The sequence below is a fragment of the Syzygium oleosum genome, unplaced genomic scaffold (assembly GCF_021117445.2).
Source record: "Syzygium oleosum isolate NSW1041296 unplaced genomic scaffold, Sole_v2.1 Sole_v2.25, whole genome shotgun sequence".
NCBI lineage: Eukaryota > Viridiplantae > Streptophyta > Magnoliopsida > Myrtales > Myrtaceae > Syzygium > Syzygium oleosum.
This window is the reverse complement of record NW_026607509.1, coordinates 3,447,173-3,470,574: the sequence shown is the minus strand read 5'-3', so window position 1 is coordinate 3,470,574 and position 23,402 is coordinate 3,447,173. Positions and strand designations below refer to the sequence as shown.

Here is a 23,402-nt window from a genome sequence, read left to right as displayed (position 1 = left end):
ATCCTTATAATATTTCTACCATACTTGGAAAAGCTAAGAAAGCAAGTATATATATGATAAACCGACAAATTAATAGCAGTAGTAGAATTTTTATAATTCATAAAAAGAATATATACGTCTCATAATTCATCTAAATCTGTATTCATCTCAAATATATATAACCAGCTAAGCTCATACTCAAAAAATCACATTAACTAAGACTTGACTAGGCAACGCTAATTAGGTGTCAAAATGTTTACTACGGATTAACAAAAGGCCTCAACAATAGCCACTCACGCAACGAACAATTACTCGCGCAACAAACAGCCACTTGCACTTGCGCTACGAATTTGGTCACGCCACATCTCTCTACCGAATTTTTCAAAAGAAAGCTCTTTCAAAGTACTGAAAAGACCCTCTAAACTTTGCCGGCCCAAAATCTAATCCGCAACAGATGAAATTGCACATGGAATGGTGTTGGTCGAGTTCCTATACAACATTTCCTGAGGATTTCAAATAAATCAATATCTCTCAAATAGGAGGTACAAATCGCAATTTCGTAAAATTATACTAGTTTCTAGGAATGTGGGGGACTAATTATCATTATTGAACAGCTCAATCTCCGCCGGTGTGTCATTGCCGAAGCCAACATATTTAGGGCAACAATTTCGACTCCTAGAACAAAAACTAACTAGCAAGAGGGAAAGACAACAAATAACACTTACCAATAGGGAAATTACCAAACCAGTCTGCAAGGACTACCCTCGCCCGACCTGTCCAGCGATTGGCTAGAGGTTGAAGAAGATGAAGGAGGAAAAAAAAAGAAAGAAAAGAAAAGAAATTTAAATTTAAAAATTTAAAAAAAATTCGAATAATTTTTTTGCCTCGTCAATGTAGGCCGGACACCTGGCGCCGGCCGGCATCCACGTTAGCACCGGCCGGCCAAAATTGGTCGGATGGACTGAATTGACACAAATGCAAAAATGTTTAAGACTAAATTGGTACAAAAAAAAGGTTTAGGACTGAATTGGCACAATTGCAATAGATTTAGGATTGTTTTAGTAATTTTCCCCATACCAATCACATTCAAAAGGAGTATTCTGGCATCAATCGACGTTTTCCGACTAACCACCACGATTTCTCTCTCTTCTTTCTCTTGATTGCTCCATGAATTGTTTTCTCCCTCTCTTCTTGAATCACACGAAGGCTTCAGAAATAGGAGGAAGAAGAAGACCTCTTGAAGCTTATTTGGGCTTAAGGAAGGGCTGAGTTTCTGGCCCGACCAATTGGTTCTTTAAGTACGTACGCTTACTATGCAAAAGGAGTCGTGTAAACGTGCCAGTGTTGCGCCAAAAAAATTCCAGAAAGGGAACAGAAATGTTGATAAAATGATGTGCGAGAACTTCTGAAATTCTGTTTTGTATGATATTATCCTCAGTTCAATCTAATATTTGATGCGTTTGACAAAACTTAGATCACGATAAGATCAAAGACTAGTCATCCACACTCATCTACTTTAGAAAGCTTAGTAGTTTTTAAGTAAATTACAAAGTCGTGAAACTAACTTGCTTTCGATCCCGGAAGAAATGTCACATTGCCATTCGTCATAGAAAAGAATGTTCGTTGTCCTTTATGTACGGGACAGCATTTACATGAACAAACTTGCAGCCAAACAAAAGTCACACAACTATTCCCAGAGAAAGTGTCTCCCCGGATTACAGATTATATTACATAAAGCTATCCACTATTGAGTCCTCATGAAGAACTATTTAGAAAGTAAGCCAATGCTTCATCCATATTGTTGTTGTTCTTGACCAAGGCCTCGGAGATACTGCTTGAAGAAAACCCCATCTCGCGCAGGCGAGTATAACCATTGACAAATTCCCTAACCTGGTTGAGAGAAATAAGAGACGGTTCATTTCAAACTGACAAAGGAGAGAGGTTCCATTTAAAGGCCAGTAAAAGCAGACCATCGCCCTATACTTGAGAAAGAAGCACCTCCTTGAATGGCAAACGGACAGCAGTATACAGTAGATTGTGCAATGGAAAAAAGTGATTGTTGCAACGTGGTCAAGATATCAATGCAGTTAGACATCAACCAACATAAAATTTTCCCCAGGTAGACATGGGCATGTTTGGAGATGTTAAAACATCACATGTGGTCCCATACTTTCATTAAAATCAAATCCAATTGTTTCATAGTTTTTTCTTACAGGAAGGATCATTCATTGACTGCCATGAGCCGTTGAATTTGTAAGAAAGAACTTGAACACACGAGGAATCTGACCACGCAGTCCCAAACAAGTTGTGGTAAACACATCCCTTTTGCCAATGCAAGGAGAGGGTGACAACAGATTATTGCTCAAATTATCATTCATCGACTGCCATGGACCGTTGAATTTGTAAGGAAGAACTAGAACGCAAAAGGAATCTGACCATGCAGTCCCAATCAAGTTTATGGTAAACACATCCTTTTTGTCAATGCAAGGAGAGGGTGACTACAAAGTATACCTCAATTACTTAAATTTTACCAATAATAACCACCGACAACTGCTACAATCAAACTAGACTGCATTAGCCTGGACAGCAAGGCCATACGACTGATGCTTCAGGTTCTGGAAGGTCTAAATTCATCTAATACTTGGTCACTCCTTCATTACAAAGTGTTCAACAGGTAACGGCAAAAATAAAAAAAGAGGTCAAAAGGGATTGCACCCACTGGTGGAAACATACCGGTGCTCTAGGGAATCAAGGACATGCACGTAGTCATGGCCACGGGCCGGTTTCGGCCCGGTCAAACCCGGGCCCGGCCCGTTGACCAGGCCCGTGGTTCAGAACTGGAACCGGCCCGTGGCCTACTGGCCCGGTTCCAAAAAAAATTAAAAAAATTAAAAAATTAAAAAACAGAAAACCTGCAGCAGGGCCTGCACGTCTGCAGGCCCTGCTGCGGCCCGTTGCCAGGGCAGCCTTTGCAGGCTGCCTTGGCAACGGGCAAAATAAAAAATAAAAAAAATAAAAAGATAACCGGAACCGGAACCGGCCGGTTCCGAACCGTGGCCATGACTACATGCACGCAATAAAGAAAAGAAGGAGATGCTTCTACATGGATGCTACTGTAAGAAGTTCCATGAGGGTCAATTAACACAAATAAAAGCTCAGACATACCTTGGTTGGATTATCCCCGTAGTTTGCCACTGCAAGAGGAACAGCTTCTCGGCTTAATCCAGATGAGATGTACTTGTTGATTATGGGATCCCCTGCAGGACTCTGTCCACACAAGCACGTCCACATCATTTCTAATTGATCAGGAGTTAAAAAACTGACTGCTTGATGACACTTCTTATGTTACATCCAATGTTTCACTCATTTACATGGACAACAAAGTATCACATGGTATAGGCAACAAGTATGTAGAGTAATTTCACCTGTAAGGCTAATCAAAATTCTAAACCTGCAGACAGGACTGGAATTAGGAACCAAAAATCAATTATTTTGGTCACAGCCAGCAGCAGATATGGGGAAATAGAAAGTAAAGAAAAGGACAGAATCAGACAAATGGAGCCTAAACATGGTTTATTTATAGGGATTTCAGGTTTAATAGACTCAACAACCTCTCAGTTCTCCATGCAACGTATAACTTGTTATGAACTATCGTGACCGTGACAGAGCGGCACAACTTTCTGTATGGACATGCACCTCTTGATCTTGTGGCACAAAGTCACAAATTGTTTATCTAATTATTTTGCAATGGAGACTAATTTTACCCCTAATCATTTCATTTCTTCCGTAAAGGCTAAAAAATCAATTTTATAGAATGCAATGTCACCCTAAGCATGCACCACTCTGAGCATTTAATCGGATACATCCAAATTGACAGTCAATAAAGCTGAAAAGAGGAGCGGACTCCGGGAATGAGCAACATACTGATGTAGGCAGTGCCTCTGAACTCCTTGATGGAAGATTTTCTAGCCCAAGCCTGCTCCAATCAGGGCTTTCCTTCTCTAATTCGGCTAGAACTTTCCTCTCAAAATCGAAGTCAAACTGAAACTTGCTTCGTGGTATATCTCCCATTTGTGGTAACAATTGAGGCTACAATTTGAATGATTAAAGTTGCATCAGCAACACATTGCATAATTTCTGTGAATTATGAAACTCCGGAATATGCAAGAACTGTCGGGCAACAGGAAAGGTATAAACTAGTCATGTCTCTCCTATAAAATGCGAGTTAATTCTTCCCCGACTCTATAACTTAGCAAATGATACATGATTGAGTTACATAAATGTAATTAATCAGCAAAAAATGGGAGATAGGGACGAGAGAGAAGTGTGTACTGAAAGATTGTTCAAGTGCAGTCCTCTTGATCATTATTTTTCACTATAGTTGCAGTGAAACTTAGTCCCTGTGGAGACATATTGAAGTATCATATGATTCGTTCTAAAGGTAAAAGGCATCGTGTGATTCGTTCTAAAGCTAGCCTCAAAAGTGATTGAATCCGATACATTTCTAAAGATACAGAAATTTACATAATTAGAAATGATTCGTCGATGAAATCATATGTAGCTAGAAGCCCTGATCAAGACAATGACAAAAGATACTAGCTGGTCAAAAGCCAGAAAGCGAAAATCACACGAGATAGATAGCAGAAAAACACAAACTCTAAATTCAAAGAGTTACAGATACCGAATTGAATCGGATTCATTGATCCAGCCCTAGACATAAGATCAGAAACACCACATGCACAAGCCTAAAGGTAGATAGCAGAAAAACACAAATTCAAAGAGTTACAGATACCGAATTGAATCGGATTCATTAATCCAGCCCTAGACATAAGGTCAGAAACACCACATGCACAAGCCTAAAGTGATTCATCAAAACCACTATCGTTTGCGCGTGAAGCCGCCGGAATGAGCTACAAAACAATTCTCATTCAACCGATCTTACCGGAGGCGTTATCCGATACTCCGGTTTCACAGCAACCCTGATGCCCAATCCTGCTGCAACATCACCACCATTTCAAAAGAAGAAGAAGGAAACGATCATATCAACATGATGGATTGAATCTTAGCATCAATCAAAAGCGAATCGACAAGCGTCAAACTCCAAGACCTCAATTTCACCTCAGAAGCAGCTCAAAAAAAGAAGACTTACAGGAAGAGGAAGAGGAAGGGGGAGGGGCGGGGTGGTGAAACGAGGAAGAACGGCCCGCCGCGGGGACTACGGCGGGGTTGCCGTGGTGGCTCCCAATCTTCGGGTACATCGGAGACCGGACTTCCCAACGGCGGCGACGGTGGCGTCGAGGGCGGCGGCGACGACTTGGCGCGAGAGGGAGGAGGAGAGGAAGAAACGGAGGAGTTTCTGAGAAAGTGTGATGGAAGGAGCTAAAATACAAGGCAAACGCGGAAGCTCGGGCCCGGCCCAGGACCGCAAATGTGGGCCGGTCATCCGAACTAGGCCCGACCCGAATGTGACCCGATTCTCGTGATGGTAATTATAACAAAAGAAAGAAAACATTTCCAATTAACGCTTCGTTCATCCGAGATTTGCTGATTCTATAATTTTTTATTTTATTTTCCTGTTCCTGGAAAAATTTGAATTGTCGTTTAGATTTTTTAATTTTTGACTATTTTTCAGGAGGAATAGGAGTGAGAATGGATAACATAATCTTCCTTTTTGGCTTGAGTTTATGAGTACTGGCGCCAAACACGTACAGAAGCGACTAATTTCCTTCATCTACAACAAGATACAGAGCTAGAGCTACCATACGAACATTACATTACATTACGTGTAATAAACTTAGGACAGCAATGCTACAATATCACAATCCGAATATAGTGTCGTTTGTACTAAAGATCGACGCGTTGAACTGTCTAGTGTTCAGGTCGTTTCCATCCAGAGCGGAGCTCAGCCGATCGAGCCACTGGGTCGGGCTCGGGTTCTCGCTCTCTTCTACCCACTCCGAAGTCATGTCGATGTCGTCGAATTGAATCGGGTCAGCCTCCGGAGATCTCATCTGCCTCGCTAATTTGAGATTGGAGTTGATGTAGATGAGGTCGTTCATCGTTTCCTTGTCGATCTTGTTGCGCTTCTCTGAGTGGATCTGCTGGAACGCGCTCCAGTTCCTCTCGAATGTGAAAGTGCTGCAGACCTGGCTCAGTATTCTTATGGCGACTCGCTGCAGTGCTGGTGCAGAGTCTCCATATTGTTCCCACCAAAGTCCTGCAAATCAAGCCAGTAATGTTGAGTCTCGTATTTGTCGGTGTTGGATGGATTCCATATCCATAAAGAAGGCAAAAGTCACTACACCACTGATTAACGCAAAACCCAGGAGAAAGCACAAAGGGAAATAGCATGCCAATTTAATGTTAAGAAACAAAATGAACAAGCTGCCAAATGTGGAACATCGATTCCTGAATGATTCTTTTATCAATTGCATCAGATTTCCGCATCTTGCAGAACACTCGGTTGCTTGAAATTTCTTGTGAGGGTGGTCCGGTGGATACTGTAGTCAGAAAGAGGCTGCCCTGGCAATCTCTCAGGACTGGGTCAGTAATATGTAGCAGCAAGCATATTTGGAGAGATCTGTACTACTATAAAAGCAGTGTACATGCTAGTGCATAGGTTTGACAATACAGAACTATATTACGATATAACAGCTTCCTAGTAAGTAATGTAGGGATCACTTCAAGACATTCTTTTGAAGAATAATGGGCTTGAGTTTCTCAGAAAATGCAGAACATGACGTGTCATCATCTTCAGGGACGACATATACAGGACCCATGGCCGAGTAGAATAAACATATCTCGACATAATGTCTCTCTCAGTCACTTAAATGCACAGAGATGTACTGTCTGATGGGGAAAAAATTTACTTACCAGGTGCAACTGTCTCTCTTGCCTCCATGGCTAAGCTACAGCCAAACATTCCTTTCGCCCTTGTGAAGGTAAAGATCTGATTGGTGATATCACGTCTCATGTCAGGCGCTGGAAGCAACTTCTCTAGAACCTTAAAGAAGTCTTCCTTTATAGATCCAAGAAATTTGATTTCTGGATTGTATTGGATGCTAGGGTTTAAAAATGCAGCAGCAGAATGCAGAGGTGAATGTAGCTGATCCCTCCATTTTCTATCAACTATATCTAGAAACACTTTGCACTTACTCTCGTCCATGATATAGTATGTCCGGATAGATTCCTTGGCCCTAGTCATTAGCTCGTATATTGAACCCACAGCTGGTTTTCCCCCAGAAACTTCTCTCAGTACTCGAAGGAATGGCTCGGAAATGGCAACACTCTCTTCCACAGCTCTCCAGAACTCATTATCCTCAACTATGGCAATACAAGAGATGCTTTGGGGTTTATTTGAGTATGACGAGTTCATCGAATACTCAGGACTGTTGAACATATGCTTCAGTTTTGACTTTTGCTTCAGTATAGATTGCAGTGAAAGGAAGTTTGATATGGACTTTGTGATACCCGTCCTAATAAGTTCCTGTCCCCCTGTGAACCTCTTCATGAGATCTAGCATCATCGCGTTGTTGTAGATGAACTTTGAGATGGTCTGTGCTTGTGAGATACATCTGTTCACCCAATCTACCCTGGAAAATTCCTCCAGGATCAAATTCATACATTGAGAAGCACAGGGCGATACAAAAATTGTCCCATAGTTCTGGAGGATGTGGTTGGCCACGCCAGTGTAATTTAAACTACTGTCCATGATTATTTGCACGACATTTTCTGGGCCAAAATCTTGGATCACAGAATCAAACAAGTCCGCGAGGCATTTGACGTTCTTAAAGTACGAGGATGCATCGATAGATTTGTGGAAAAAGGTTCTAGACGGTGATGAAACTAAAAAGTTGATAAATGCTCTTGACTTATTGTCAGTCCATGTATCTGCAATGATAGTGCAACCCGTGGTTGACCACTCTTTCTCAGTATCTTTGGACTGCAGACTTACTTCAGACTTGATCTTTCCCAGCCATGTCGTTCTCAACGTGTCTGCAGATGGTGGGATGAATCCAGAACCGCATTTACCAACAGCATCAATCATTAACTGATACGATGAAGATCGAGCAACGACGAAGTCCAGCTTATTTTCAAAGAAGAACAGAGCAACACTTCTCTCGGCATTTTCTTGGTTGCTTAAACACGAAGATCCCATAGGTGAGACAGGAGAGAAGACCTTCGTCATCGGAGGTGAAGCATCCGTGGATGTAAAAACTTTATTCGCCGATATACTTCCCGGAGGCTTAGTTTCCGGTACTGCCAACTTTGGCTTTTTAGAGTTAGACGGTTCCTTGACCTCCTCTTTCGTAGCTATTATCGCCCTCACTCTATCACTGACATCATCCCTTACTTTGCAACACGGGTTCACGCCTTTACTCGGAAGTCGAGAAAGATGGTGTTTTAACCTACTAATGCCCCCGTTCAAGACTCTGAGGCAAAATTTGCACCTTACCTTGTTTCCATCCAATTTCTCAGCATATTCCCAGCAAACATCTTTCTCTCGCACCACTGTCAGCAAATGAACGCGAAATAATCTCATCGAACTTATTCCCGGTCATCAAACACATCGAGAAAAAAAAAAAAACAAAAAAATAGTTTTCCCCGTACAACGGTAGGTCTACATAGATAAATTAACAATGAAGAGCTAAGCAGCAGCATAACCAGCATTGGAAGATCGATAAAATCGAACTTACTTGCGATGCAGATAACTTCTTCCTTTGGCCAGTGCTTCAACCTGGATAAGAGGTGAGAAATGGTGAGACATTACAACGAGCAGCTCATAAGAAATGGCGCTATTTGCATAACCTTAGACGAAATGTACGAGTAAATTAGCAGCGATTTTTCCGGTGGCGCAGCAATCGCAGTGACCAGAGCAGACCGATGATCCGTCAACTGGCGAGCACCGCACCTCGAGGAACAACAATGCAATTTCGAGTCCACGGCGAACATGACGCATCGAAATTCAAATGCATAAAACGCGTTCCGCATCGAGCGACCAGCTTTTAGCCAGAAAAAAGGAAACAAAAGGAACATACGCAAAATCCGCGAAGAATTAGAACCTGATAAGAAACCAAAACAAGAAAAGAAGAAAAAAAGAAGAAGGGAAAAAAATCCTCGAGAAAGCCAAGACCAGAGCAGAGCTCAGTGCGTTTCTGCGTATCCGCACGGGACATAAAATCACCAGGACGACGCCCTACATTTTCTCCCGGACCGATCGCTCACTCCCCTCCCCTCCCCTCCCTCCTCAAACGAAGGTCCCGTTCCCCGATCAGCTTATAGGTAAACGGGGCAGCGCTTCCCCGAGGAGCTCGTCGATCGAGCCTCCTCCCCGCCTCGCGGGTCCCCGAGCTCGAACGGACAGGGAAGATGCAGAAACGATACCGAAGGCTTCCCCCTCCTCTCGCCGAACGAGCGGGCACGCGCGCGGGGGGAAACGATCGAAGGGGGAGCTCGGAGGAGAGGGGGGAAAAAAGGGAACGCGGGGGGGGGGAACGGAAAGGGCAGCGAAAAATTGGAAAGAAAGGGGGCGGGGGGGGGGGGAAAGACGCAAAGCGAGAAATTGAAAGAGAGGGGGAGGCTTACAGAGAGATTTGAGGGGGGGCCAGTTTCTCGAGCGCTCGTCGGAGAAGACGGATAAAATGGATGGGGAGAGGCGGGGATTCCGGGTCTTTGTATTTTATCGCGATATTTTGGGGGGGGGGGGTTAGGGTTTTCTTCTTCTTCGTCGTCGCTGTTCTTGTGCTAGTTTTGCTTCCGTCCGCGCGAACTTTTTCATTTTCCTTTCTCCTTGTTATTTAACGAGAATTGGGGGGAAGAAGATTTTATCATCACGTGCCTGGGCTCGCCGCGATGCGACTCTTTTTCTTTCCCCCAAAATCCTTTTTGTCGAGGGCGATATATCGCGCGGATCGACGCGCTGCGCTACTTCGTTGGCGGCGGACCGATCGGAACCCTTTCTTCCGGGGGGCCAACGGCGTCGTTTGGAGAGGCCGAAGAAATTAGTTCGCGACAAAAGAAAAAAAGTATCGACCCCAAAAAGAAAACAAAAAAAGGGGTGGCTTGGGGAAGCTGCTCTCTCGTGCTACACATATCAGAGCCAGGTTTCGATCCTGGGACCTGTGGGTTATGGGCCCACCACGCTTCCGCTGCGCCACTCTGATTTTGTTGAAACTCCTTCATCAATTATTTTATTTATCAGTAAATACATAATTTCCTTATGGTCGTCCGCTAGAGCTTTTCATTCCCATCCTTTTAAAGTGTTACGGTATGGTGGGATTTATTTATATTATATAAATATATCCCTGAAATTATATTAATTTTTATTGATATGAAGCAGTCGAGTCGAGAACTGAAGATCTTGCACTATCATTATTTTTTTAAAATGGGATGCAATTATAGTTTTATTCATCATTGTTCAGGTAAGCTAATTCTGGTCTTGTTCCGTTTTTCCGAACACGGGTTCCACCTCACATAGTTCTTGTGTTGGGCAAGGGCTGTCTCGGCAACCCCGGTCAGGTCAGGTATGCAGCCTCGGAAGATTCGGGCGTTTCTTGCTTTCTATACCACCATAGTACTACGGTGACTACTTCTCTCGAAGGTGAGTCCCGATTTGAGCCAAGCACCTCCATTAGCCATGAGGAGGAATAGGGGCTTGTGAGCATAAGGTGCACATGGGGTCGGGTATGATCTTTCTCTTGTAGAGGTTTTCACGAGTGGGAAGCATGTCCTGGCAGACACTCCATATGAAGCTACGGCTTTTAGGAAACCAGGCACTGATGTTTATAATTAACCCAATAAAAAGTCGCACAATACTCAACAATAGTTTGGGAAAAGAAATCAATCCTTAATGAATCGATAACTATCAATTTATACACTCTCAATTCCTTATATGGCATTGGCTTGGAATTGACGGTTGATAGGTTGATGGTAGGAACTGGTCTGACTTCTCTAGCAAGTATGGCAAGCTCCTCCGACAGCCGGGGTTTCGGCAATCAAAGCTGAAGCTGGATAGAGTGAATTGGTAAAACCCTCGACCAAAGCTCCACTTGAATCGATAAACGCCAGCCATAGATTTGTCCGATGCTCCTCCCACCCACGAGCCGTCGATGTTGAGTTTGAAGGTTCCATGGCCGGTGAATTAAATTTCATCCCATCTTTTCTTTTTATTTAAATAATGGTTCAAATTGTAGACTGATGTAGCTAGCAAGGATCACCTAGAGGGGGGTGAATAGGTGATCTTAAACAATTTTTATCAATTTAAGCGGAAATGATTGATCACAGTTGAGTCTGAATAAAATTCGATTCAAAATGCTTTATATATAGACTTGCTCTTGATGTACGGTATGTAAAGTAAGAGATAAGGGATAGAAAAAGCGCACACAAGTTTATAGTGGTTCGGCTTATAGCAAGCCTACGTCTACTCTCCCACGCTGACAGCCTACTGGCTGGATTTCACTATGTAATCAAGAAAATTACAGAATCTGAGTGACAGCACTCTTGTGTATGATATGACTCTCTATCTCACACAATCACTCTTACAAAGTGTTCCTCAAGATATTAATGTTTGGCTCAAGAAAGACAAGAGAAACGATCGGAGTATGCTCAGACTTTGGACTTGTTGATTCTTGATTTTGTACTTTCTTCTGCTCCTCGTAGATCTCCTTTTATACTCCTCCACTAGCAAACTAGCCGTTGGACAGTCTTCAGAGGATCATCTTCCAATCTTCATCTTGGACAAATTTGTATAAAATGGATTGAGTAGCCGTTGGATGACAAAATCTGAATTCCGCTGATTCTGGTCGCCCATATAATCAGAATCTTAATTTCCATAAGTAGAGCTTTATTCGTTGTAATGCATACTTGTCATAATGTTTGATTGTCAATCAATTAGATTGAGATTGAATCAATCAAAACCTTCATTTTGTGAAATCCATGCCAGATCACTAGCTGTTGTGATACCTTCTGAATGAGTTTTGCTTCTGCGTCTGAAAAACTTCACCGTCTGCGTCTGCATAATTATTGCGTCTGAAGAATTTCTAATTCAGAACTTGAGTCAGCGTAGATCTTCAGTAGAATCTGAGTATTTCATAATAAGAGTCTGAATGACTTTTATAGTAAAGTCTGAAGATCTTATATCTGAGTCTGAACTTTTAGTTCTGATATTTCCTTCTAAACTTCCAGAATATATTAATCTGGAATGGAATGTATGTCAGATTCACAAGATAAACATAGAGAGTTTTGTCAGCTTCAAAATTTATTAGGAGTTTTCCTCAACATAGACAACCCAATTTCATTGGATCTCGCAGAGAATGGCAAGTAAAAGTGGTGAAGATCCTAACGCGATGCATGCGTGATTGAGTACTTCGAGAAAAACAATGTTCAATCGGAATCGGTGTTTATTACCCAGGTAAGAGTTTATTTGCACAAGTTAATTGTTTTTTGTATCTCAAAAGTCATTGTCAACGACGGCAGGCGTCACTTCATACCGCACGATTTTTGTTACTTAATTAAGTTTTGCAAATACTCGGGATTTGAAATCCAGCGCTATCTAATCTCATACCCAAAAAGTCAACGATAGCAATTTATCGCGGCGAAACAAAGCCTCAACGGGATCACTCCTAGCCTCGATTCGAATTGGGACAGCGTGCGCACCCAAAGCGAAATCGAAGATCCAGCTGTCAAAATCGGGTCGCATGAACGGCGGCCAACCACATCAGGGTGGAGGCGGGACAACTATAATTCAAGCCATGGCCCATGACCCCCAACAATGTATCAAAGCCACAACTAACCTTACCTACTAAATCTCCAAGAGGAACACTGGTTTGAATTCAAGCGCCCCCCGTATAGAGATTTGACATCTTCAATCCGCATTTGTTTATCCCACGATTCCCACCAGAGCATTTCAAAAGTCTCAATCGCTGATGATGGTAGATTCGTTCATCGATGTGCTTAAAATAAAAATCCCATGACGATGGCTTCGCCGCCCACACCACCGTATGATCTTTGCCAAATGATTTCCTTATAAATTTATAGTCAACTTCCAGATTTGAGAGCAGTAGTTGAGTCTGCTGGGACACCCTCTGAGAAGGCCATTGGGATCAGCAGAGTTGAACACAACCCCAACAATCAAGATCGCTTCCTTCTTTTTTTATATTCAAATGGATGCTGCGAGGCCCCTCTTGAGCAATAAGTTAATCCCTTTCAACTCGCAGGAAGCGCCCAATCGCACGAACCCAAAAGCAGATGCATCATTTTCCTCTTCCCCCTCCAACTCCGGCTTCTTCTCCTTGTCTCCACATGCAGCTCCCTATTCGTGCGCATGAAGATATGCGTATTATATGGGGTTGAGCCTCTTTTATAATCACTTGGGCTCGAGCTCGCATGTGGTGCTGCTTTTGGAGGGAGCAAACAGCTCACTCTTCGGTTGCTTCTTCTTCTTCCTCTTATTCTCCTCTCTCTCTCTCTGCTCCTTGCCAAAAAACAAAAAATTACAGACAGACAGGGGAGGGAGAGGGAGAGAGAGAGAGAAGAGCCTTGCGTTAGGTATGGAAATTTGATTGGATGATTCAGTGAATGAGTTAATTCTTCTGAAGCTCTTGCTTTTCCGCAAAATCCCTGTTGACTTGTTTCTGGGTTGAGTTCATTTTTGCTTGTTTGTCTCTGCTTGTTGTTCTGGCAATTCTTAGTTTTCGGTTCCTGTTCTGATGTGAAGATGATGTTTTCCAATTCTTGTTTTTCCACTGTTGGATTGGATAAGCTATATTAGGCAACCCCATTTCACAGTGTGGTGGCATACAAGGAACTGTGCTTTCTGTTATTGATAATACTGATACAAAGTATGTCAGGATGAAGGCTTTACTTTAAGCCATAGCTGCAGAATTTGATAAACCCAAAGCAAGGTATCAGTTCAGGTCTAGCTTTTCTTCATGTCAATTGAAGTGCAGTTTTCATTTGTGACTTTATTCTTGGCATCCAGAAGAAGATTCAAACTGATGACTGGACAAAGAAGTCAGATTCTACACGCTTTTGGTTTTTCTAACTTTCTATGGAACCTAAGTTTTTTGGTCTTAGAAGTCAATGACTGCAATAGTATTTCTAGATGATCAATTATGCATTGCTTGAAAAAGAAAATTCTGGAGAAAAAAGTACCACTTCTGCTATTTGATCACAGGTCATTCACTTCTGGCTTTGTGTTTGTGATTGCAATTCGTATATGCTGAAAATTTACGAGGATGTGATCCAAACTTGACAGGAAAGGTTCGAGTTTGTAAATTAGTTTCTGAAAGTCTTACTTCAGCTTCAGAGGGGGATCATGGGTCGGCAATTGTTCGCACTTGTGGGAATTCTCCTTTTAGAAGCAATTCTTGGTCGTGTTGTTGCTGATTTGGTCGAAGACAAGCAAGCTCTACTGGATTTTCTTCAAAATATTCCTCATGCACACACTCTCAATTGGAACAAGGACTCCTCTGTTTGCCAATCATGGACTGGAGTGGCATGTAACGCTGATTCTTCAAGGGTGATTTCCCTTCGATTGCCTGGAATTGGATTCCGGGGTCCGATACCTCCCAACACTTTGAGTCGCCTATCTGCAATTCAGATTCTTTGTCTTAGACTAAACAATATCTCAGGTCCTTTCCCTTCTGATTTTTCGAATCTCAGAAACCTGACATCTCTGTATCTCCAGTTCAACAGCTTCTCAGGTCTGCTGCCACAGGATTTTTCTCCTTGGAAGAACCTAGCGATACTTGATTTATCGAATAATGGATTCAGTGGGAGTATCCCGTCTTCTATGTCCAATCTGACGCATCTTTCAGCTTTGAATCTAGCCAATAATTTGCTTTCAGGTGAAATTCCTGACCTCGACATTCCTAGTTTGCAAGAGCTAAATTTAGCCAACAATCATCTCACTGGAATGGTGCCTCGGTCACTTCAAAGGTTTCCAAGTGGGGCATTTGTGGGAAACAATCTTTCATCAGAAATTGCTCCTCCTTCAATTTCCCCGGTCGAGCCACCCAATCCTCAGCCAACAAAAAAATCCTCTAAACTTAGTGAGTCAGCTTTACTAGGTATTATACTCGGTGGTTGCGTGCTCGGTTTCGTAGTATCTGCTCTTTTAATCATTCTTTGCCACTCTAACCCTGAGAAAGACAAGGAGACGTCCTCCAAAAAGTCCCAGAAGAAAGAAGGATCGTTGAAAAAGAAAGGGGCTGCCTCTGAGAACCAAGAGAAGGATAACAAGATTGTGTTTTCCGAGGGTTGTAATTATGCATTTGACCTGGAAGACTTGTTAAGGGCATCTGCTGAGGTGCTCGGGAAGGGCATGTTTGGGACAACGTATAAGGCAGCTTTAGAGGATGCGACTACCGTGGTAGTCAAGAGATTGAAGGATGTTAATGTGGCTCGAAGGGAGTTCGAGCAGCAGATGGAGGCGGTCGGGCAAATGAGGCACGAGAACGTCGCTCCTCTCAGGGGTTATTACTGTTCAAAGGACGAGAAGCTGCTGATATATGATCACTACAGTCAAGGGAGCGTGTCCTCTGTATTACATGGTAATCTCATCACTACTTTTCTTGTCCTTGAATATTGCCATTTCTTGTTTACTGCTATCACTCCGTTGTAGAAATTTCTCCAATCTGTGATAGATTCCGTATAGTTTTTGCTAAAACATTGCTCGCATATCAAGTGCATGACATATATAGTAAGTGTTTGTTTTCAACGTTCTTATTTGAAGGAAAATGGGGTTGTTCTCAAGTGCAAAGATTAACTTTAACACTTGGTATTGGTGGATTATGTTGGTCATAATCTGCAATATCGTCTTTAGACCAATACAAGATGCTTACTTGTTAAATCTCAAATATCCTAAAATGAGTTCTTGTAATGGCAACTGAATCGGCAATCCTGTCTACATAATATTTTGAGGTGCTTAGAGAGGTTAGTTCTTATGTCCCATCATTTACCACTGTATCGAATCGTTATGCAGGCAGGGGAGGGGAAAAGAGAATCATTTTGGACTGGGACAGCAGAATGCAGATTGCAATCGGCACAGCCAGAGGTCTCGCGTATATCCACATGCAAAACAGCGGGAAATTTATCCATGGAAACTTGAAGGCGTCGAATGTTTTCTTCAACGAGCAAGGGTTCGGTTGTATTTCGGACATCGGTCTAGCAACAATAATAAACCCCATCCCACCTACATCCACAAGGGCTGCAGGCTACCGAGCTCCCGAAGTAATAGACACAAGGAAGGCGTTCCAAGCATCTGATGTCTATAGTTTCGGGGTCCTGTTGCTCGAGCTCCTCACGGGGAAATCACCGCTCCATTCGACCAGCGGCAATGAGTCGATCCACTTGGTTCGGTGGGTGCAATCTGTGGTTCGGGAGGAGTGGACTGCCGAAGTTTTTGACATGCAGCTTTTGAGGTATCCCAACATAGAGGAAGAGATGGTGGAGATGTTGAAGGTGGGTATGGCCTGTGTGGTCCAGAGGACCGAGCAGAGACCCAAGATGCCGGAGGTAGTAAAGCTGCTGGAGGACATACGGCGAGGAAGTTACGCAAACCGGACGTCCTCTGAGATTAGATCGGAGGGGTCTGCTTCACCTGCCGTGACGTCCGCGGCAGCTGAAATGGGACAATCTTCTATGCTGCAACAATCTCAAATTGTGGTCTCTTCGGCTGTGCAGTCCCAAGCAGATTCTTCCTCAGCTTCACAATCTCAAGCAGGAACTCCTGCTGCTGCCCCACAATGACATTTATTAGCTTTTTCCACAGGTTGTCGTCGTAGCTTTTGTTTCCGGTTTTTGTGTCATTCCATTACATGCTTCATTTGCACAGTAGTTTATTCTGTGAAATAGGATCTGATCCTCACAATTGTATTCATCTGTTTTAACATGGTTCCCGTGCAATCGGACTCGATCGCACTTGGGGTTTGTCAGGTGTACGCGGTAGTTGCTCGAATCTTCAATGAGAACATGTATGGCTACTTGGACATCCATTTGTTGAAGTTATGAGTCCACTAGGATTAAGCTAAATCACTGCCGTCTGAGAGCTGCCATATTGGCTAGAGATGGTTAACGTTTCGTTCTTTGCCGTGGATTGGGAGGCAACCTATCAAAGACTTTCTGAAACCACCATACAACAATCATTGAAGATGAGTATGCCACAAGCTCTTCAAAAACTCGAGAAACTTTTAGAGAAAAAGTCAGTTACGTTTTCCGACTTCAAGATATGCCTCCTCCCCCGAACAAAACATCGCGTGTCTATAGGATCCTGTTGGTCGGGCCAAAGGTATCGCACTTGCAGTTCAGGGCGGTTACTAAGAATTTTGTCGATTTTGGGGAGAGTTGTAAACAACCAATCCCCTCCATTTCAAATCACTCTAGTCCTAAAAACGCAATGTTGGAGAGTAGAACTAACACAAGTAGAAGATAAGAACTCAGGGCCTTAAGGACCCTAGTCGTTTCCCACTTGAGACCCACTTCCGCAAAAACCTAAGACCTCAAACATGTGTATTGTACAATGCCTCACTGTCCTTCCGACATCCTCAACTAATCGACAGAGTTACATGTATATATGGATCATTTGCTGGTTTACAATTGGAAAACAACATTGTTTATCTACCCATTTCCCGCTCTCCAGTGAAAGCACCACACGCATCAAACCAAAATCATACTCAGACAGTGTGGTGATGTACAAACTGTTGCGTAGGCCCAAAGAATTTCGATCATTTGCGAGATGCTGGTAAATGGTGCGAAGAATCAGTTGCAGTCTACTTCCTTGTGATTTTCGTCTTAACACCACCTGAAAATCACATGCCAGAACTTTTGAGTGGGCAAAAAACAGTACAGATAAAAGAAAAGCTATAGACACTGAGACCAGCAAAGTTCTGAATAACTTAACCACGGACCTTCAACTTCCTCAAATTGGACTTCTTTCACCAGTTCGGCCGCTGCATTGTACTCAAACCTGAACAAAATTAAATACCCCATGTTGAGCTCATCCCAAACTGCTATCAAAATTATCACCCACTCAGCCAGCAGTTCCTTTGCTTCCGCATACTTTACATTCAGATGCATATTAAAAGTAGAAAGACCATCCAACATTCTACCTCCACTAGAACTCTTTGTTATATCCTAACCCAATTACATCGAAACGTAAAGGACTGTTTACCCTATGAAAAATTTACAGAAACAGAAGTACATTATGAATTAATGGCTGAGGCCTAAGTAGCTGAAACAGGGGACATGAACCTTAGAACCATTCAAAATTGCAAAATGTGTTGAGCTGATTCTTTTATCTATTCAGATTGAATGGGATAAAACAGCCAGTACTTAAAAGCATAGCAAGAATACAGCTGAACCATCAGGACTTAAGGCATGCCATGTCCCAAAGGCTAAATGACTGTCCAATATAAGTCTTTGTTGGAGCGGTGCAACAAACAGCTAGTATTCAAATAAAAATTCTCCGTCCAGTATAACGAGAGAGAGAGAGAGAGACAGACAGACAGAGAGAGAGAGAGAGAGAGAGAGAGAGAGAGGGTAAAGCTGACCTATTGGAAAAATTCACTTCAAGTTCATAGTCAGATGCACTCTTCGTGGCTTCAACTAACACAGTAACAATTTCGGTTTTCCGCGTACTAGCCATGAGTAAATCATATTCTGTAGGAACTATAACCGCAAAGAAGTTATCACTTAGTTCACTCAAGCACATCTTCTCCACAGCTGCCAGGGCTATCCGCCGTTTAAGGGCATCAGTCTCAGGGTCAACTATATATAAGGCAAAGTCGGTGATCAAAAGAATACGTCGTTTCATTTTCCCCGAGCCAGTGAACTTCAAAATTTTATCAGCAAATAGCACTTGCTTATCACCTGGAAAAAGAGGAGATTAACAAAGAAATGAACTGGGAAATCTGTGAACACCATAAAATCATCTCAAAAGCAAACTGTCCATTGGCCCTCCCAGTCCCAGAGGATGAAAACATATGAAACACCATGGATCAGCTAAGCTCTACCCTAATAATGTCAAGCAAGCAGCCTAGTTTAGTATCTTCTTGGAAGTTAAATAAGAAAAGGTACTTATAAGCCTGTTTACTCAGCTTATCGTTCATCATAACAAAAAATGATGAGGCACACTAACAACAAAGGGCGAAGTAAACAGATAAATGGTACATGGTAGCATCATTATTGTGATTTTCATGTTACATTGCTAGATGTTGAAGTATGTCTTGATTTCTAGCCCAAACGAGAGAATAATAAGGAAAGAGCAAGTTTCTTAAAATATTGGGTCTATATGTAGTTAACATTCCTGTTTTGGATAGGAAAACGAAGAATGAGAAAGAGCTATTCAGGGTTGCGCAGAAAAGGCAATAATTTCATGACGTGCAGTAGATCTTTGAAATTTAACATCAAAGGAAGTTACTGAGCATTGGGAAGAACAGGGGCTCGAGTTTTTACAGACTCAAGTGATTGCTACAAGATACTTCTTGAAAGTACGTCTTCTTTTTCAGTCCAGAGAAGAACATTAAAATGATTTCTCGTCTTTGTTTTCTTTTTATGGTTCCCAACACAACGTATGCTTGCTAGAGTAGCAATTATTACGAATGCCATTACTAATCAACTAAAGGAATAGGTGATGTGCTGTGAATAATCGCATGGACCCTTTTCAGACCTTTCCATCACAAGACTTCGGTCAAGGTCGAACATATTTCAATAAGAAACCTTGCCATTTCAGACTACAGTTTTGTAAATTTGCATGAACATTGAACACAGCTATTGTTGCTCTCTCAAGCACTTGATTTCTCATTCGACATGCTCCTCCAAGAGTCACCTCTCCCTTGTTTTGCCAGAAAAATTCGATCATTGAACAACAACGATTGATGCACAGGCTCGCCTATCCAACCTTACTACCGACATCCCGAGAGCAGCACAACACGCCAGACCATATAGACAAAGGACATCAACCGTCTGACTTTCAGCAAGCCACAAGCAATTCAACAACATCGACCTCATCGATTCACCTCCAAACTCAATCACGCACCAAAACTCCTAATCCACGAATCTAAAAGCTATCCAGCAAACGGCCGATCAACACAAAATGAAGAGGACACAAACAATCAAAACAGCACCAGACATCGGGCACAATCGCGGCGGCGCGAAGCTGACCTTGTTTCTGCAAAATCTTCATCAGAAAAGGGTGCGACGGCACGCCCAGGTAGTCTCCCTTGTAGTCCCTGTGCAGCGAGGCCTTCCGCCGGACCTTGAACCCCATGAACGGCTCCTGATCCTCGGTCACGTTGTTGGCCGAGGGCTTGAACCTCATGCTGTGCTCTCCTTCGCCGTCGCCGTCGTCGCCGCCGTCGATCCCTCGCGATCCCGGAGAATCGTCCCCGGCGGCGTCGAATTTGGGAAGCAGGGGCTCGTCGATCTGGACTCGCCGCTCCGATTTGTACCGGTTAGCCATCGGAGTACGGGCGGGGGGAGCGAGTTGAAGAGCGCTCCGACTCAGTGAGTTCGGGTTCGGCGGGTGAAATGTCGGACCATCACCTGAGAAGCAAAACGATTGCCCCCGGTGGCTTCGGTTAGAGCTCTGGCGCACGTTCGCTGAGCTGGCGCTCTTTTGTCTCTCCACCAAACGCTGAGCTGGCAACAGTTTTTCGATTACAACTCACGTTTTGATTTTTCGAGAAAAGGAGTAAAATTAAAATTTCCTTTATTTACTTATTGGGTTAATATAACGAAAAGCTCCAAACTGGTACATCTGTAACAATTTTATCTCAAATCATTTTTTTGCCACAAAAAATCACAAACCGGTATATTTGCGATAAATTTACCCTCAGTTTATTTCCGTTAAATTTTACTGTCAAATTGCTTTGTTAAGTAACACGCGGCGGTTAACTAATGTACCGATTTTATGTTTTACCCTCCATTTGTCACAGGTGTACCAGTTTGTGATTTTTTGTAGTATTAATTCAATTTAACGGAAAATAACGAAGGGTAAATTTGTTACAAATATATCAGTTTAGAATTTTTAGTAGTCAAAATATTAGTTTTTGGTAAATTTGTCATAGGTGTACAAGTTTGAAGCTTTTTGTGGTAAAAAAAATTATTTTTGGTAAAATTATCACAGATGTACCAGTTTTGAATTTTTCATTGTATTAACCCTTACTTATTTGATAAGGCACGAGACCCCAATTGATATAATACGACGGGACAATTCTATTAGAAGAATTTTACTTTCGAAGCAACTTTCACAACTTATTTTTGCTTTTTGTAGAAAAAAAATATACACATTTATGCATATTTATATATGCGATGTGATTGGAATTAAAAAAATTTCACTCGTTCTATTTCTAGGATTAGAGTTAAAAATGTTGTCGAAGGGGCGAGCAGTTTGTCATAATTAAAAAGAGAAATGCTTAAGATAGCTTAAGAAGGGTGAACTTGTCGAGATGCGCAAAAGCTGCCCGACACACTCGAGTGCTAATAGACAAAGAGAGAAAGAGAGAGTGGGCACATTCCTCTCTTGGTGTATAAGACACGTGGAAAAGATTATTTTTCTCAGGGTTTCGATTATTTTCTTTTGGGAAAATTTTAAATTAGTACCTAAAGTGGGGTAATTTTCTCAAAAAAGGGTTCAAAATGGATATAATGCCAAATAAAGGCTTGAAGTGCCCAATCAATCTTAAGGGCCTGAGTTCGCCGGCCGATCAAATGCTCAACGGCCAGCAAGCATGTCATTGTTCTGGCGACCGGAATAAAGGCAAATTTGTCTTTTACTTTTTAAATTTTTTTTGTTTCTTTTTTTGTATTTTTCTTTTCCTTTTCCTTTTCTTCTTCTTCTTTTTTTCCTCTTTTCCCTCCGCCGGCCATAACCGGGGCCGGCGGAGGTTGCCGACCTCGGGCGGAGGCTGCCCTCACCGGCGTCGGGCGAGGGCTGCCTTCGCCTGGGCTGGGAGAGCGAGGGTGGTCCGCCGACCCTGACTATGGCCGGCGAAGGGAAAAGAGGAAAAAATAGAAGAAGAAGAAAAGGAAAACAAAAAAAAAAAGAAACAAAAAAAAATAAATAAGTAAAAGATGAAATTACCTTTATTTCGGTCGTCGTAACAGTGATGTGTTTGCCGGTCGGTGAGCATTGGACCGGCCGGCGAATTCAGGCCCTTACTTGAGATTAATTAGGCACTTCAGACTCCTATTTGAGACTGATTGGGCACTTCAGGCCTTTATTTGACACTGTGTCCACTTTGGGCCCCTTTTTGAGAAAATTACCCCACTTTGAGTACTGATTTGAAATTTTCCCTTTTCTTTTGAATGCATTTTTTTTTAAAGGTGGTGACATACAATTTAATATCATTTGTTTTTTGCATTCTCACATCTTTGCCCAATCAAAACAAAACACACGAACTGAAAGATCTTATACTCCCTTTGATTACAATCTTAGGATGTGCTCGTTTAAGAGAAAATTTCATCACAAGGGAAATTGTTTTCCGAGAAATCGTTTTTCAGGAAAATATTTTCCTCTTTTTATATCAGAAAATTCATTTTCCTAACTTAAAGCATGCATATTTTATTTAATCGTAAATGGTTTTCCGACAACTGATCATTTTTAGCAAACCAAATGCGTGAAATTTCCGAAAATTAATTCGCGAAAAATTCTTTCGCCTCAAATAATTATGCCCTTATCTCTCCTGCCATTATATTTTCGCGTAGGGCTGCCAAAACTACAAAATTTTGTCAAGGACATACCATGGCCCGATCGAAAATGGCCTGGTCTTTTCATGATCCGTGTTGAAGATGGGCCCAATAGAACTGGGCCCATCATCTCAACAAAGTCCATAAATTCTTCATTCGAGACTCAATTTGACACCCGAAATGGTCCCTCGATTTTTTCTTTTAATATATTTTCCTCCGTCTATCGGAATGAGCATAATATTGTTCTCCTTTATACAAGGGACAAGTACATTGAAAGTCCTAAAATTTATCGTAAAAGTACAATCAAGCCCTTAAACTTATCAAAGTGGTCCAATCAAAACCTTCCGTTTATTGCACTTTTTCAAAATTTTAGGACCTGATTATATTTTCGTGATGAGTTTTAATACTTGATTGCATTTTTTGAAAATTTTAAGACTCAATTACATTTTCGCGACAAGTTTTAGGACTTCCAGTATACTTATCCCTTTATACAAATAGCCGGGCCAAATCCTTTTAAAATTAGTGTCAAATAGAACCCTGTGGGATAACAAAAGCGAAAAAGTTAGATCGATGTCCGTTCACTTCACCGTGCTATTGCATGTAACAATCACATATTCACGTGTCTGTTACTGCTCATGTGGACCACAAAGAACAAAGTTAGGTACTTAGTCCATCAGCAATAGATAAACAAGTGGCCTCCTCCATCGACACGCGGCATACGTCTTAATTGTAGCAAC

The 23,402-nt window shown here is 42.2% G+C and overlaps 4 protein-coding genes, 1 long non-coding RNA gene and 1 other non-coding gene across 8 annotated transcripts; 2 read left to right on the top strand and 4 right to left on the bottom strand.

Moving 5' to 3' along the window:
* Window positions 1-1,548: 1,548 nt before the first annotated feature.
* LOC115671679 (uncharacterized) lies at window positions 1,549-5,329 on the bottom strand. Its single transcript, XM_030593300.2, has 5 exons — window positions 5,129-5,329; window positions 4,922-4,974; window positions 3,904-4,068; window positions 3,145-3,246; window positions 1,549-1,869 (listed from the first exon to the last, which is right to left on the bottom strand). The coding sequence occupies exons 1-5, from the start codon at window positions 5,235-5,237 to the stop codon at window positions 1,735-1,737; spliced, it is 564 nt and encodes a 187-aa protein (XP_030449160.1). The 5' UTR covers window positions 5,238-5,329; the 3' UTR covers window positions 1,549-1,734.
* Window positions 4,280-4,596, top strand: LOC130134896 (uncharacterized). The gene is made up of 2 exons (XR_008814423.1): window positions 4,280-4,420; window positions 4,451-4,596. It is a non-coding gene; the product is annotated as an uncharacterized LOC130134896 (long non-coding RNA).
* Window positions 5,330-5,623: 294 nt separating the features above from the next.
* On the bottom strand, window positions 5,624-9,707 carry LOC115671558 (uncharacterized). 2 transcript variants are annotated; one of them, XM_056302780.1, is made up of 5 exons: window positions 9,663-9,707; window positions 9,565-9,626; window positions 8,676-8,716; window positions 6,853-8,490; window positions 5,624-6,196 (listed from the first exon to the last, which is right to left on the bottom strand). In XM_056302780.1, coding segments are annotated over exons 3-5 (2,040 nt in total). In that variant the 5' UTR covers window positions 8,677-8,716; window positions 9,565-9,626; window positions 9,663-9,707; the 3' UTR covers window positions 5,624-5,795. The 2 variants fall into 2 exon arrangements, with proteins under 2 accessions (XP_056158755.1, XP_056158754.1); XM_056302779.1 differs by lacking the exons at window positions 9,565-9,626; window positions 9,663-9,707 and adding an exon at window positions 8,788-9,008.
* Window positions 9,708-10,070: 363 nt separating this feature from the next.
* On the bottom strand, window positions 10,071-10,142 carry TRNAM-CAU (transfer RNA methionine (anticodon CAU)). Its single transcript has one exon. It is a non-coding gene; the product is annotated as a tRNA-Met (tRNA).
* A 2,669-nt stretch (window positions 10,143-12,811) lies between these two features.
* LOC115671474 (probable inactive receptor kinase At4g23740) lies at window positions 12,812-16,868 on the top strand. 2 transcript variants are annotated; one of them, XM_056302772.1, is made up of 3 exons: window positions 12,812-13,404; window positions 14,234-15,530; window positions 15,962-16,868. In XM_056302772.1, exons 2-3 carry the CDS (start codon window positions 14,294-14,296, stop codon window positions 16,726-16,728), a joined length of 2,004 nt encoding a protein of 667 aa, XP_056158747.1. In that variant the 5' UTR covers window positions 12,812-13,404; window positions 14,234-14,293; the 3' UTR covers window positions 16,729-16,868. The 2 variants fall into 2 exon arrangements, with proteins under 2 accessions (XP_056158747.1, XP_030448905.1); XM_030593045.2 differs by having other exon boundaries at window positions 12,812-13,524.
* A 509-nt stretch (window positions 16,869-17,377) lies between these two features.
* Window positions 17,378-20,593, bottom strand: LOC115671475 (uncharacterized). The gene is made up of 4 exons (XM_030593046.2): window positions 20,140-20,593; window positions 18,528-18,846; window positions 17,886-17,944; window positions 17,378-17,779 (listed from the first exon to the last, which is right to left on the bottom strand). Exons 1-4 carry the CDS (start codon window positions 20,435-20,437, stop codon window positions 17,748-17,750), a joined length of 708 nt encoding a protein of 235 aa, XP_030448906.1. The 5' UTR covers window positions 20,438-20,593; the 3' UTR covers window positions 17,378-17,747.
* Window positions 20,594-23,402: the final 2,809 nt, after the last annotated feature.

Coding starts and splice junctions, on each gene's coding strand:
- LOC115671679 (XM_030593300.2), bottom strand. CDS start 5,237: ATGTACCCGAAGATTGGGAGCCACCACGGCAACCCCGCCGTAGTCCCC. Junction 4,975..5,128: donor CCCTTCCTCTTCCTCTTCCT/GTAAGTCTTCTT, acceptor GTGATGTTGCAG/CAGGATTGGGCATCAGGGTT. Junction 4,069..4,921: donor AGTATCGGATAACGCCTCCG/GTAAGATCGGTT, acceptor TTCAAATTGTAG/CCTCAATTGTTACCACAAAT.
- LOC115671558 (XM_056302780.1), bottom strand. Junction 6,197..6,852: donor AAGAGAGACAGTTGCACCTG/GTAAGTAAATTT, acceptor CTTGATTTGCAG/GACTTTGGTGGGAACAATAT.
- LOC115671474 (XM_056302772.1), top strand. CDS start 14,294: ATGGGTCGGCAATTGTTCGCACTTGTGGGAATTCTCCTTTTAGAAGCA. Junction 15,531..15,961: donor CGTGTCCTCTGTATTACATG/GTAATCTCATCA, acceptor ATCGTTATGCAG/GCAGGGGAGGGGAAAAGAGA.
- LOC115671475 (XM_030593046.2), bottom strand. CDS start 20,437: ATGGCTAACCGGTACAAATCGGAGCGGCGAGTCCAGATCGACGAGCCC. Junction 17,945..18,527: donor GAAGTGAATTTTTCCAATAG/GTCAGCTTTACC, acceptor AATTTTGTTCAG/GTTTGAGTACAATGCAGCGG. Junction 17,780..17,885: donor CCAATTTGAGGAAGTTGAAG/GTCCGTGGTTAA, acceptor TGTGATTTTCAG/GTGGTGTTAAGACGAAAATC.